Source organism: Bradysia coprophila, unplaced genomic scaffold (assembly GCF_014529535.1).
Source record: "Bradysia coprophila strain Holo2 unplaced genomic scaffold, BU_Bcop_v1 contig_151, whole genome shotgun sequence".
NCBI lineage: Eukaryota > Metazoa > Arthropoda > Insecta > Diptera > Sciaridae > Bradysia > Bradysia coprophila.
This window is the reverse complement of record NW_023503423.1, coordinates 2,956,190-2,970,039: the sequence shown is the minus strand read 5'-3', so window position 1 is coordinate 2,970,039 and position 13,850 is coordinate 2,956,190. Positions and strand designations below refer to the sequence as shown.

The 13,850-nt window shown below is 36.6% G+C and overlaps 2 protein-coding genes across 2 annotated transcripts; both read left to right on the top strand.

Moving 5' to 3' along the window:
- Nucleotides 1-687: 687 nt before the first annotated feature.
- LOC119074979 (lachesin-like) lies at nucleotides 688-1,095 on the top strand. The gene has a single exon (XM_037181381.1). It carries the CDS (start codon nucleotides 688-690, stop codon nucleotides 1,093-1,095), a length of 408 nt encoding a protein of 135 aa, XP_037037276.1.
- An 8,850-nt stretch (nucleotides 1,096-9,945) lies between these two features.
- On the top strand, nucleotides 9,946-11,652 carry LOC119074449. The gene is made up of 3 exons (XM_037180580.1): nucleotides 9,946-10,111; nucleotides 10,211-10,408; nucleotides 11,274-11,652. Exons 1-3 carry the CDS (start codon nucleotides 10,051-10,053, stop codon nucleotides 11,501-11,503), a joined length of 489 nt encoding a protein of 162 aa, XP_037036475.1. The 5' UTR covers nucleotides 9,946-10,050; the 3' UTR covers nucleotides 11,504-11,652.
- The last annotated feature ends 2,198 nt before the right edge of the window (nucleotides 11,653-13,850 follow it).

Here is a 13,850-nt window from a genome sequence, read left to right as displayed (position 1 = left end):
TTCACACCGTGAATTTCACATGTGTGAGTTCTAACGGTTCGAACTCACAAAGTCGGTGCATCAGCTTCCGGTAACATTTCTCTGACGTAAAATTAAATTATTTTCGAATTGATTGTAGCCCATACATACAACGACGAAGTTAGACTACTCTACAAAATAAATTAACATTTGTGTCTTGTAAATACCTAAAAATGCGCTAGCCCTACGTTGAAGATCAATGAATCAATGTTAATGCAACACCTGAGCAGACGAAACTTAAAATTGAAGTAAAAGGTCTCTTTTAAAAAAATCTTCGATTTTTGTTGTGGTCGGACCATCAATTTCTTTTGCAAATTAAGGTGTGTGCACATTTGTCGGTATAGCTATATTCATTCGGAAGTTCGATACATCGATATTTGCATAATCTGTTTAGCTTTGAAGTGTAAAATCCATTTTTATGTAAAACACGAGAAACAAGTTTTTTTCTTTGTTGTCAATTATTTGAATTTAGAAAGTGAAACTGGCATTTTCGAGTAAAACCAGAAACGGCTTAAACGATTGCGATCACTTCATATTTTCCGTTGAATGTGGTTGGATTGGAACTCTTTTTCTGTGCGGTTAAGCAAGAATTAAAAAAAAATATTCAAAATTCGCGAGCTTGTGTCACCTTTATCGAAACGTTGAGAAAATTTTCGCGTCGTTCGAACGATGAAGTACCTAATTTCGCTGTTTGTAATTGTGCAAATTTGTTTGATTCATGGTCAAGACGAGCCGACCATAGTGAAAATATCACGAAACCAGGAAAAAAATCTCGGAGACTCAATCGAACTGAAATGCCAAGTAGCCAACACAGACGATTATCCAGTTATGTGGTTAAAGGATCGCGGAAGCAAACGGTCACCGCAGATTATATCGACAGACACAACGTTGGCTGTTCAAGAAGATCGTTACAATTTGAATGTTGATAAGGGCAAAACGACTTTTAGTTTAAGAATCGACGATCTGCAAAAACGGGATGCTGGATTGTACAGATGTGAAATTCAACTGTCGGATTCGAACGTGATTTCTGCCGAAGTTACTGTGAAGTTAAGCTCCGATGGTTCAGCTTTTCAGTAATTTGCGTAGTCGTAGTCGATACTGGTAGAGTTCAATAAATGATTCGATTTCTGATGTTGAAGTGGTTTTTCATTTAACTCAGTCCTCCCACGCACAATTCAGACTCCTTAAAATGAAATTAAGAAGATTAAGAAAAGCAAGGAGGAAACAGAAGTTTGTGAGTTCAATTTGTGGAAAAAATCAGAAGTTTACTTTTAAAAATTGTTCGATTGAAATCAATGGCAGCACTACTTGCTCTTTCAGCAGCTTTTGTAGCAGCACAACGGTCCAATAAATGACGTCTTTTTGGTTTTGATTATATAACGGACGGTTTCGAGTGATTTTCTGTAAGACCCTTCAGACATACAATCAAGATAATTATTTATCATACAAAATCCTCTGAGAAGAGTAAGGGTGACGCAAGGCCTTTGCTTACAAAAGTATTGATATCAGAAAGGGGGACGCTCAAAGCTTCGATACGCAAAACTTTTACTTCTCAGAGGTTCTTGTGTCATATCATTTCTTTTGTAAGAGCAGGCAAGAGCAGTCGATTTGACGAGGCACCTAAATGCATAAAAATAGGCCTTTAATTTTGGTGCAAAATGCATTAAACTAATACGTAAACGATCGTAACGGGATTTAGGTCCCTTCTTTGAATGTATTTTCGTCGTCTGCTCCTGCCTGGTTTACTTAACTCTGCCGTGATTCAGGGCGTGTGTCTAAAATTTAAAAAAAATTCCCAATATATTTCTCGCGAATCGGTCTTCTCTCAAAACTATGAGACTTTGTCCAAGAAATCAGTTTTCCAGCACCCACAGTTCCAAAAATAAAACCATAGAATTGAAACATCTTTCCATCTGTTCGACATTTTTCATTCTAACTTAACTCTAACACTTACCTTAATTTTTTTTGGCAAAAATCTCACGCCCGAGGTTCTCCCAAAATGTCATCAAAATGAGCTTGAGCCAATCTTGAAAAAGAAATCGACCACAAGCATACAAACAAAGGTTGGTAAGACTCACCATTTCAAAGTTTCAAACTTAAAAATGAATGCAAATAAATGAAGTGCGATAGCTCGTACTGACCAAAGTATGTAAACACTGAAGGTATAATGCAAATCTGCAGTTACGCCGAGAGTTACGCACGGATATGGATGCCTAATTTCAGGGGAATTTAGTCTTGTTACGTTACACACATATTGAGATCGTTTGCGTCAAGTTGCAGCTAGTGGTGAGGTGAATTCGATTCCATACAAAACTTAGCAGATGCAACAAGTCACAAGAAAATATGACGACATTTGGTAACATTACAAAAATGAATTCACCTGAAAGTTGGGATCTAAAATAACTGTGATCCGCTGAGGGTTTGCATCAATGGAAGTATAAACTAGGTATGGTCTGTTCATACAAACCGGATCACATTGCGATTTCATATAAACAAACTCACCTCTCATGAGAGGTGAGATTGTTTATATGAAATCGCTCTATCGGAAAATATGGCAGATAGAAATTTCGTTTAAAAAACAAAGTTATAGAGTTTCACATTCTAGTCGACACGTGGTTCATGGCTTTCTTAAAAAAAATCGGCAATTTGGGAGCTATGAGCCTTTTTAGTGCGAGCTATGTCAGCCATATCTCGGGATATTTAGTAGATACAAGGTTCCTTTGAACGATAAATTTAAAGAATTTCGATTTTCGTAAAATTTTCGATTTTCGTAAAATTTTCGAACCTTTTCAAATGGAAGCTGGAAGGTTCTAATCAAAATGAAAGTTATTTAATATCAAATTTCAAATTTTCGATTTCCGTAAAATTTTCGATTTTCGTAAAATTTTCGAATTTCGTCAAATGAAAGCTGGAAGGTTCAGATCAAAGACAAAGTTGTAGAGTTTTGTAAGAAGAATAGTTCATTTAAACTGCACAATATAATTGTCTATTGTCTGGGACGAAATTCTGAAAAGTCACAACTTACAAATGAACTGATATCGACCAAAACCACGTACAGTGGAAGTGTGACGCAAGTCGACAACAGGACTTACAAAAGAACTGATATCGGTGTAGGTGACGCTTACAGATTGACGATGATGAGGAAAGTACGCAACAAGTATCAACAAGAATTTGACCCGAAAAATTTTAGGAAAATAATTCTAACAAAAAAAAATTGCGTCACAAGTGGAAAATTTTTACAATTGTGAAATATATTGCTAGAATTGAAAGAAAGCCGAATCATCTGCCACTTTTGGACGCAAATTTTTTGTGCGTAACATGTTGTTTCATTGGGCGTTTTATGCACAACTGGTGCCGTAAAACGATTTGATGTCATTAAAAAACTAACAAAATTTTCAGAATAATAGAAATAATATTTAAAAAATAGAGCCATCCTCTCACAATACCGGTATCGCCAGAAATAGTTTCTTGTGGAAGTGCAGATATATCCGGCTTTTTGCGTTGTGTGAATTTATCGCATATTGAAAATAGTTTCAGTAATTAATCAACACTTCGCACAATCATCGCCTTTCCATGCATCCATTGAGTGTTGCTTTGAAGGTTTTAATTTCACTTTATAATTGCGACCAGTGCGTCATTGATTTTTTTCACACGGAGTGCAATAATATTTGTTTTATCCGTGCGGCGTGAATAACCTTATTTTCTCAACTAATAAACTGTATGACGATGGGACGTTTTGTGGACGCTCTCTCTTCTCTGCTGAAAGTTCAAGTGAGAACTCACTTTGCTCTGGCCACAAACTTAGCTCTTGTTGGAATTTCCTATTTTCTCCCCTTGGTAAACAAATAACTAACTAAATAGCTAACGTTGCACAGGCGAGGATTTGAACCCCGACACTAGAAATATTCTGAACATCTAGCAACGACTATAGTTGAACGTATGGTTAAAGCGAATTATACTAAGCACTGTCTACTTGGTTGTCTTGCGGCCAGAAAACGACTAATTATCGTGACAACAAAAACCTGTTCTTCGCATTTGTTGGCAGCAAGACAGCCACGCACCGTACTGTCTTTCTGGGAAATTTTTTGTTTCGACGTGTTTTGTTTCGAAATGCAACCCTCCCACACGCCTCAACAAAACATTTCTCATCACGACGGTACCAATTATTTATCGCGGCTCTTTACATTACAATGCAGTCTCCTTGATGGTTCAAATGAATTTCTGTTTACAAGTAAATCATTAGGTAAGTTTTGCATTGATTACGTCCGCAGCACTGCTCTTAGCATGAACCTAGAAAATATTCGAAGGCTGACGAAATCACCGTAGGCACTTTTGTACGTGGTTTCGTTTTATGAGTGAAATCATGCAATACAAGCAATCCTAAGCGGTAGCTCTTATCACTAAATCTTGTAATCCTCGGCTTCGCCTCTGGTCGACCATCGACATCTAGTGGTGATAAAATTGCTTCACCCTTACTTGGTAGATAAATAACTATTAACATTGTTCATGATCTTACTTTTCCTGATTTCCTTGTTCAAAACATGAATTTGATATTATTGTTAACAACATTAGCCATCAACACGAAATCTTTACTATATAAAGCAGAACATTTTAAAGAAAAAGATCAGAAATTTTGGTTCGGCAATTCTCACAAGGTATCTATTGTTTCGTATTTGAAGTACACACCCCACTGTGCAATAACATTTTGTTAAACAGATTTTGTAAAAAATAAAATTCACAAAATCATTTCAGATGAAAACTTTAAGAGGCATCGGTACTTTGCCGAGAAGCATACATTTGGGCGTTTTTTAAATACTGGATTTTAGTTTACTTTAGATGGTATCTTTACACCAGAATCTTTTTTCAAAAATGTACGACCGCAATTCCAACCACGAATTCCAACATGTGTTAGCTTTCAACAGAAAATAGATTTGGTTGTAGCAATTTGACCAGCTCTGAGAACAATGAGCAGTTTATGAAAATTTCATTAAACTGCTCACTTTTCTCAGAGATGATCAAACGACTACAACCAAAACCAATTTTTATTTAAAGCTAACAGATTCTTGGTCGGAATTGCGGTCGTACATTTTTCAAAAAGGATTCTAATGAAAAGATATTAACAAAAATGACATACGAAACACGCAAATGTAGGCTACAATTTTAGCTAAGTGCCGGTGCCTCTTAAATCTACTATTCCTGTGTGCGATCATAATGGCTGCTTCTGCACAGATCGTTTTTGTTGGTCAGAAATGTGGTACCGGCAATGATAGACTGTATGATGGATCTGGACGAACTTGTGCCGATTATTGCGTTGGAATTGGATATGAATTTGGAGGTTGCGATCTATACAATGGGTATGGCCAATGCTGGTGTAGCAATGAGGAAGACAGACCTTGAGTGTCGGATGGTATCTAAAGATGAGAATTTTTGATGTTTTTTCTTTTGCTTCATTTGATATAAAAACAAGGCATCAGAACAGTCGGAGCGTTTGCTGCGACTTAGCCCCGTACGATCCGTAATCCTATTTCGTCCGTAACCATAATACGTCCGTAGCCGTAATACGCCCGGAACCCTAATACGTCTACAACCCTCTAATGCGTCTGTTACCAAAATGCAAGTCAAGTTGGGCATGGTCAAATTTACTGAAAGTGTTCATTTTTAAAATTGCGCATAGCGCAATTACGAAAGCCCGTACGAAGTACCTCTCAAATAAAACCAACAATTTACGACATTATTTTATAAACCCAAATTTTTTTGCCAACTTTCCATTGGGTATTCAATTACCTCTCAAATAAAACAAAAACTAGCAAAATCGGTTGAGATTTACTCGATTTATGTGCAAAAAAGCACTTAGGGCCGAGTAGCGGCCTTATTCCAAGGGCGCAAATTTGAAACTTTTTTTGCCATCATTCTATTCGGCATTCAATTATCTCTCAAATGAAACAAAAACTAGCAAAATCGGATGAGATTTACTCGATTTATGTGCAAAAAAGACTTAGGGCCGAGTAGCGGCCTTAGTCCAAGGGCCCAAATTTGAAAAATTTTTCGCCACGTTCTTTTCGGTATTCAATTACCTTACATAAAAAACTAAATCTAGCAAAATCGGATGAGATTTACTCGATTTATGTGCAAAAAACACTTAGGGCCGAGTAGCGGCCTTAGTCCAAGGGCCCAAATTTTAAACTTTTTTCGCCACGTTCTTTTCGGTATTCAATTACGTTCCATAAAAAACTAAATCTAGCAAAATCGGATGAGATTTACTCGATTTATGTGCAAAAAACACTTAGGGCCGAGTAGCGGCCTTAGTCCAAGGGCCCAAATTTGAAACTTTTTTTGCCATCATTCTATTCGGTATTCAATTATCTCTCAAATAAAACAAAATCTAGCAAAATCGGATGATATTTACTCGATTTATGTGCAAAAAACACTTAGGGCCGAGTAGCGGCCTTAGTCCAAGGGCCCAAATTTGAAACATTTTTTGCCATCATTCTATTCGGTATTCAATTATCTCTCAAATAAAACAAAATCTAGCAAAATCGGATGAGATTTACTCGATTTATGTGCAAAAAACACTTAGGGCCGAGTAGCGGCCTTAGTCCAAGGGCCCAAATTTGAAACTTTTTTCGCCACGTTCTTTTCGGTATTCAATTACCTTCCATAAAAAACTAAATCTGGCAAAATCGGATGAGATTTACTCGATTTATGTGGAAAAAACACTTAGGGCCGAGTAACGACCTTTGAGCCCTCCCAACAAGCTCGCGTTGCATCCTACACAAAAACAATGTTCAGCAACTTTGTTCTACTCGTCAATACCTTTCATTTGATATATCACAAGCAGCTATTACGTGCGTATTTCGGTAGATATCGTCGAAAGACTGAAAAACACCTATAGGGCCCTAGCTCTGGAAGGGCCGACCCTACCATGCCCATTTTCGAACTTGACCTTACTTTTGTCGATACCAATCGGGGAAAAAAAGAATTTTGAAAAAAGGTTGTGATTTGCTCAAGCTAGAGGGGTCACGGACGGACGGACGGACGGACGGACGGACGGACGGACGGACATTTTTTTTATTGCGGATTCGTCATCTATGAACATAACCGAAAGCTTTGCCCTTACTGTCTGCTTCCAATTCGACGTGTTACAAACGGCATATTAATCTTATAAGCCCCCAGTACTTCGTACGGGGCTAAAAACGTTTACTCAGAAGAAGACGTGTCTTTTCTTGCAATCTCTATTATTTGTCAGACTCTGTCTGGAATTTCCGCGGTTATTTACCAAGCGAATTTAAACCCCCACACCTTATACTGTAACGTTCGGCCCCTGACCATACGTTGGGATTGATTCAAAGACTGTCAGAGTCGGTGCTCTAAACTTTGGTTGGTTCGGCTTCGGAAAAACGTTAAATAATAAAAACTTTCTTTTAATTTGTCCATGTTATATTAGGAAAATAGACAAAACGAAAGGAGGTTAAGTATTAAGGAGTTTTTAGAAAAACTTGGTCGCACCTGTTGATCCCTCTTGACTGTGCATCTCCTAAGTTTTTGATGGATTGAGATTTAGTCTATTTTTGACAGGTGTTCTTGGGTTGGTTCCTAAACTTTGGGATGACAGATGATTCCTCTAGCACTTCCGTCTGTTTTTTTCGATGGATTTTTGGGTTATTTTCAACATAATTGAGGTGTTCCGAGGTTGGTTTCTAAATTTTGGGATGACAGATGATTCCTTTAGCACTTCCTAACTTCCATCGGATTTTTTGATGGATTTAGGTTATTTTCGACATGAGTGAGGTGTTCCGAGGTTGGTTCCTAAATTTTGGGATGAGAGATGATTCCTCTGACACTTCCTAACTTTCATCGCATTTTTCGATGAATCTGGGTTGTTTTCGATATAAGTGAGGTGTTCCGAGGTTGGTTCCCAAATTTTGGGATGGCAGATGACTCCTCTGGCACTACCTAACTTTCATCGCATTTTTCGATGGATCTGGGTTGTTTTCGATATAAGTGAGGTGTTCCGAGGTTGGTTCCTAAATTTTGGGATGACAGATGACTCCTCTGGCACTACCTAACTTCCATCGGATTTTTTGATGAATTTGGGTTATATTCGACATAATGAAGGTATTCCAAGGTTGGTTCTTAAATTTTGGGATGACAGATGATTCCTCTGGCACTACCAAACTTCAATCTGATTTTTTCGATGGATTTGGATTATTTTCGATATAAGTAAGGTGTTCCGAGGTTGGTTCCTAAATTTTGGGATGAGAGATGATTCCTCTGGCACATCCTAACTTCCATCGGATTTTTTGATGGATTTGGGTTATTTTCGACATAATTGAGGTGTTCCAAGGTTGGTTCTTAAATTTTGGGATGACAGATGATTCCTCTGGCACTACCTAACTTCAGTCTGATTTTTTTGATGGATTTGGATTATTTTCGATATAAGTGAGGTGTTCCGAGGTTGGTTCCTAAATTTTGGGATGAGAGATGATTCCTCTGGCACTTCCTAACTTCCATCGGATTTTTCGATGGATGTGGGTTGTTTTCGATGTAAGTGAGGTGTTCCAAGGTTGGTTAATAAATTTTGGGATGACAGATGATTCCTCTAGCACTACCTAGCTTCAATCTGATTTTTTCGATGGTTTTGGATTATTTTCGATATAAGTGAGGTGTTCCGAGGTTGGTTCCTAAATTTTGGGATGAGAGATGATTCCTCTGGCACTTCCTAACTTCCATCGCATTTTTCGATGGATCTGGGTTGTTTTCGATATAAGTGAGGTGTTCCGAGGTTGGTTCCTAAATTTTGGGATGACAGATGACTCCTCTGGCACTACCTAACTTCCATCGGATTTTTTGATGGATTTGGGTTATATTCGACATAATGAAGGTATTCCAAGGTTGGTTCTTAAATTTTGGGATGACAGATGATTCCTCTGGCACTACCAAACTTCAATCTGATTTTTTCGATGGATTTGGATTATTTTCGATATAAGTAAGGTGTTCCGAGGTTGGTTCCTAAATTTTGGGATGAGAGATGATTCCTCTGGCACATCCTAACTTCCATCGGATTTTTTGATGGATTTGGGTTATATTCGACATAATGGAGGTATTCCAAGGTTGGTTCTTAAATTTTGGGATGACAGATGATTCCTCTGGCACTACCAAACTTCAATCTGATTTTTTCGATGGATTTGGATTATTTTCGATATAAGTGAGGTGTTCCGAGGTTGGTTCCTAAATTTTGGGATGAGAGATGATTCCTCTGGCACATCCTAACTTCCATCGGATTTTTCGATGGATTTGGGTTATTTTTGACATGAGTGAAGTGTTCCAAGGTTGGATGACAGATGATTCTTCTGGCACATGCACACTTCCGTCTTTTTTTTTGATTATTTTGGTTTTTTTTTCGATATAAGTGCGAAAATTCAAGATTGGTTTCTAGATTTTGGGATTCAGACTGATTTCTCCAGAATTTCTTAATTTACATAAGGTTTTTTGATGTTGTCGAAATGATATAATTACGAAAGTGGTGATATCAGTCAAAAAAATTCTTAAAAGGTAAATATGACGCAAGTCTTTTATCTTACTTAGAAAATAACATCGATGAGGGTGACGCATTGTGCGCCGTACGCAAAAGTTTTAGCAACAAAAAATTGACCCAGAAAATTTTACAATACGAAGCCTTGAAATTACCGTCTGAATAATATGTCCCTCCCGCTAAAAGCACATATGTCTAAATCCAAACGCTTTAGGCTATACTGTAAGTATCTAGCTAACAATATATTGCAATCGTACAAAAATTACAGACAGACTACAAGACTACCATAGGCCACATATTATAGATAGAGATATATCTTCCAAAGAGCGCAAACATAACTATTTTACCATCAAAACTTAGTTTATTTGTTTATTACGAATTTCGTTCTCTTCTTCTTCTTATTGTGCGACCGGCCGCAGAAGAGACAAGACGTTTCAGCTACGAAATACAGTTGCGAAAAAATCTGAGTAAAAGAAAACCTAATCAGAATTTCAATAAAAATGATTTACGGAAAAGTGTGGGCGATGTTAATCGTATTCGCTGTGTATTTAATGCAAGACAGTGAGTCTCGTCTGTTTGATCACACATTAAATCGTGTGTCAACAGAATGTTATAATTTTAGATCATTTGTTTTTGTAAATCTTGAAATTTTATTATTAGCAACTGCATTAAAATGCTGGAAATGTGCATCAGATGCGACCGCAACGAAATTTTGTGGAAAAAATTTGGATAAGAGTAATTTGACCGAAAACCAGATAAAGGACAGCTATGTGGAATGTAAAAATAATCACAATTCTGCTCAATTGAAGGCGAAAGGCGATGAAGTGGTGCATCGGTGTGAAGTTTACAAACAAATCAGTGAGTGAGAGACAATTTTTAATTGAAATTGAACTGAGTCTTAAAGTGGTCCGGTGTGTTAATGTAATCTCAAACGTAAAATTCAGAAGTTTAGATGAGGCGTCGGTCTTCTGCCATGCTATACATATTCCTCAAAGACAGTTCTTAAACCTCAAACTGCAATCCATTTTAATCTTTTCTGGCTCACCGGTTCAGTTTTAATTCTCAGTCTGCCAATAGCTCAAATTAGAGTTGCTGACAGCTGAACAATTTTGACACTCTAACATTTTTTAGGTGTCGGTGTTATTGCCAAAAATAGAGCCCTTAGTGAAATTTCCAAATTGTAACAAATCGCTCTCCCAGGGCTTACTTTAGAGAATTAAAATTCTGAAAATTCTGAAAAAGTTCCGAAAAATTCTGAAAAAATTCTTAAAAAATATTTCCAAATTGTTAGGAATTTTTTCAGAATTTTTCGGAACTTTTTCAGAATTTTCGGAATTTTCAGAATTTTAATTCTCTAAAGTAAGCCCTGCGCTCTCCTTGAAACAGTCCATTTTCTCATGTTTTAATAAAAAATCAATTCACCCAGGGGGGCTGCCAAAAGCAGGGTTCAGCTTTTTGGCGCCAAGGGAAATTATTAAACGAACTCTAAATGTAAACTTTCTAGAAGACTCCAAAAACTTTTTTTTGTAGACTCTAGCGCCAGATTCTGTTAGGTGCCAAGGGTAATTGCCCATATGGAAGAAGAGGCACTACATCTAGCAAAGACTTGCAGTATCTCTAGCCTGATGAATTAAGCGATTGAGATTCCTTTAACTCAGACTCGATTCACTCACGACAATCTGTTTAAAAATCCGAAGAAAAATCATCTCCAACTTCTTTGCAGTTAACAATTTCGAGGAAGTGTACATTCGAGGATGTACGCTTGAAACGAAAAATGCGCCAACGGATAAATGCTTATCCGCTTACAGTGACACTGCATATGTGAAAACGGTGCAATGTAAAACATGTTTTACGGACGGCTGTAATGAAATATTGGACAGTGCATCGATTGGTGTGAAAATTTCAAAAGTAGTTGTCGTTAGCCTAATCGTATTGGCTGTGTTGTTGGTGTAGAGAAATTGATTTTTGTGTCTTATGCTTGTTTTCGTTTTATTTATTCGTCGTGTCTCCTCCATAAAAATGTAACACTAAATTATATGATGGCACCACCACCACCACCACCACACACATTTTATATAGAATAATCATGATGACGAGTTTGTGTATAGTAGTAGTATACAGTGCTATGGTATAGTCCGTTGTCTTTTAGTGACAGGCATAACCAAGTTTTGTTTTGTTTTTTTTTTTGTACGAAATCCTCTAATAATAGTTTACATTTTCATGATGTCACTGCTAGTATAAGTTTTGTGAACATATAACACAATTCTATAAATAAAAATGTTTTAATTCGTATCTATCATTCGATTTCTTTTTGTGATGCGATATCATGGCGCCACGTCAGTAAGGCGCCGTGACGCAAGTTCAATTTTTTTTAGGAACTAAGGAACATACAGCAACGTTTTGATTTTTCCCCCTTTGCTCCAATGACTCTTAAAAAATGTTAATCGAATCAATACGAGTTCATCGAGCGATTGCACGTTGCATTTTGTTAAGATTTGGCCGAGATATTTTTGTACACTTAAAAAATTTTACTTTATATCACATTTTCGTTTTCAACAGATTCTACATAATTTCTAGATCCACAGATTTGACAGTCTTGATATTGAATGGTTTTTTTGGTTTGTATCCCAGTAAACTGGTCGTTACATGTGTCCGACAAAAATTTCGACTGGGAAAAAATTCAAATATTTCATTCAATATAACAGCTGTCAGAGTCTGTGGGACTAGAAATATCAGATCCTACATAAAACAAAAATGTGATATTAACTAATTTTTGATAGCTGTATGAGAATGGTCAGATTTGACCCATTCTGAAATGATGAATTTTACCAACCTTTGCTTGATTGTGGAAAATATCTATCTGGAAAACGGCTCCTACGATTTTGCTGAACATGATTCTAAGAGTTTTGACCAAAGAAAGTTGGATCTATAATATGATCTCGTTTAGGAGGCAGGGCTCTCGGAAGTTCCCATACAAACCCCATATATTTACATGTAAAATAACTATGTGTTATGAAGGCTGTTTGGCTTGATATTAGATCACTCAAAGAAGTATGACGATATGGCTTTCTTGAAAAATGTCGGGCAGTTGGAAAAATGTTTCAATTTTAGAGTTTTAGGCTATTTTTGTAACAGCGCTTTTGACAAATGTAACGCTTTTGTGGAATGTAGAGCTTTTGTGGAATGTAGAGCTTTTGTGGAATGTAGAGCTTTTGGGGAATGTTCCCACGAACTAATTTGTATAAGCGAATTGTTGTATGTAAAATCAATTGTATTTTGTTTAGATTTAGTATAAATACTGTATCCGTTCAATGAATAAGATCAGAGTCAAAACCGCACTTGAAGAGTGCACAAGTAAAGTTCAGTTCCTGGCAGGCTTCTTTAATGCCTGACCAGGAACATACATAAATCTTGAATTTATAAGTGGATTGTTAAATATTACTTTAATGTGATAAATAAAATGTTAATAAAAACAACAAAGTAAGTGTCTAAAAAATATAAAAATATTCTCTAAGGAGGTACGTTAAGAAAAAGCCAAGGAAAAAACTCTTAATGGTTAAGAGGTTCCGAGCTTACGCTGAAATTGTAGCCTACATTTGTGCGTTTCGAAATTTTTGATCGCTGATATCTTTTTACGAGAACCCTTCTTGAAAAATGTACGACCACATTTTCGAGTAAAAATATGTCAGCTTTGAATAAAAATTAAAATTGTCTGTGAAAGTTTCATGTGCTTTGAGAAAACTGTACCGATGCCCCAAATTTGCATCAAAGGTACACTTTGTTCAAAGCACATGAAACTTTCACAGACAATTTTAATTTTTATTCAAAGCTGACATATTTTTACTCGAAAATGTGGTCGTACATTTTTCAAGAAGGGTTCTCGTAAAAAGATATCAGCGATCAAAAATTTCGAAACGCACAAATGTAGGCTACAATTTCAGCGTACGCTCGGAAGCTCTTAAAACAGGAAATGTAGTGCTTTTGGGGAATAAAGCGCTTTTGGCAATCTTCCGCTTTTAACAAATGTAATTTGTTTAACAAACGTAGAGCGTTTAGGAAATAAAGCGCTTTTCGAAAATGATAGACTTTTCGAAAAATGATAGACTTTTCGAAAAATACAGCACTTTTTTATGAATTTGGGCTATTTTCGACATAGCTAACTTATTTCCATGATGATTCCAAGATTTTTGGATTCGAGGTTATTTCTCTAGAATTTTTCAATCTCAAGTTCCATCAGGTTTTTTGTCGAATTCGGAATATTTTATACAAAGTAAACTATTTTCATGGTGGTTCCCACATT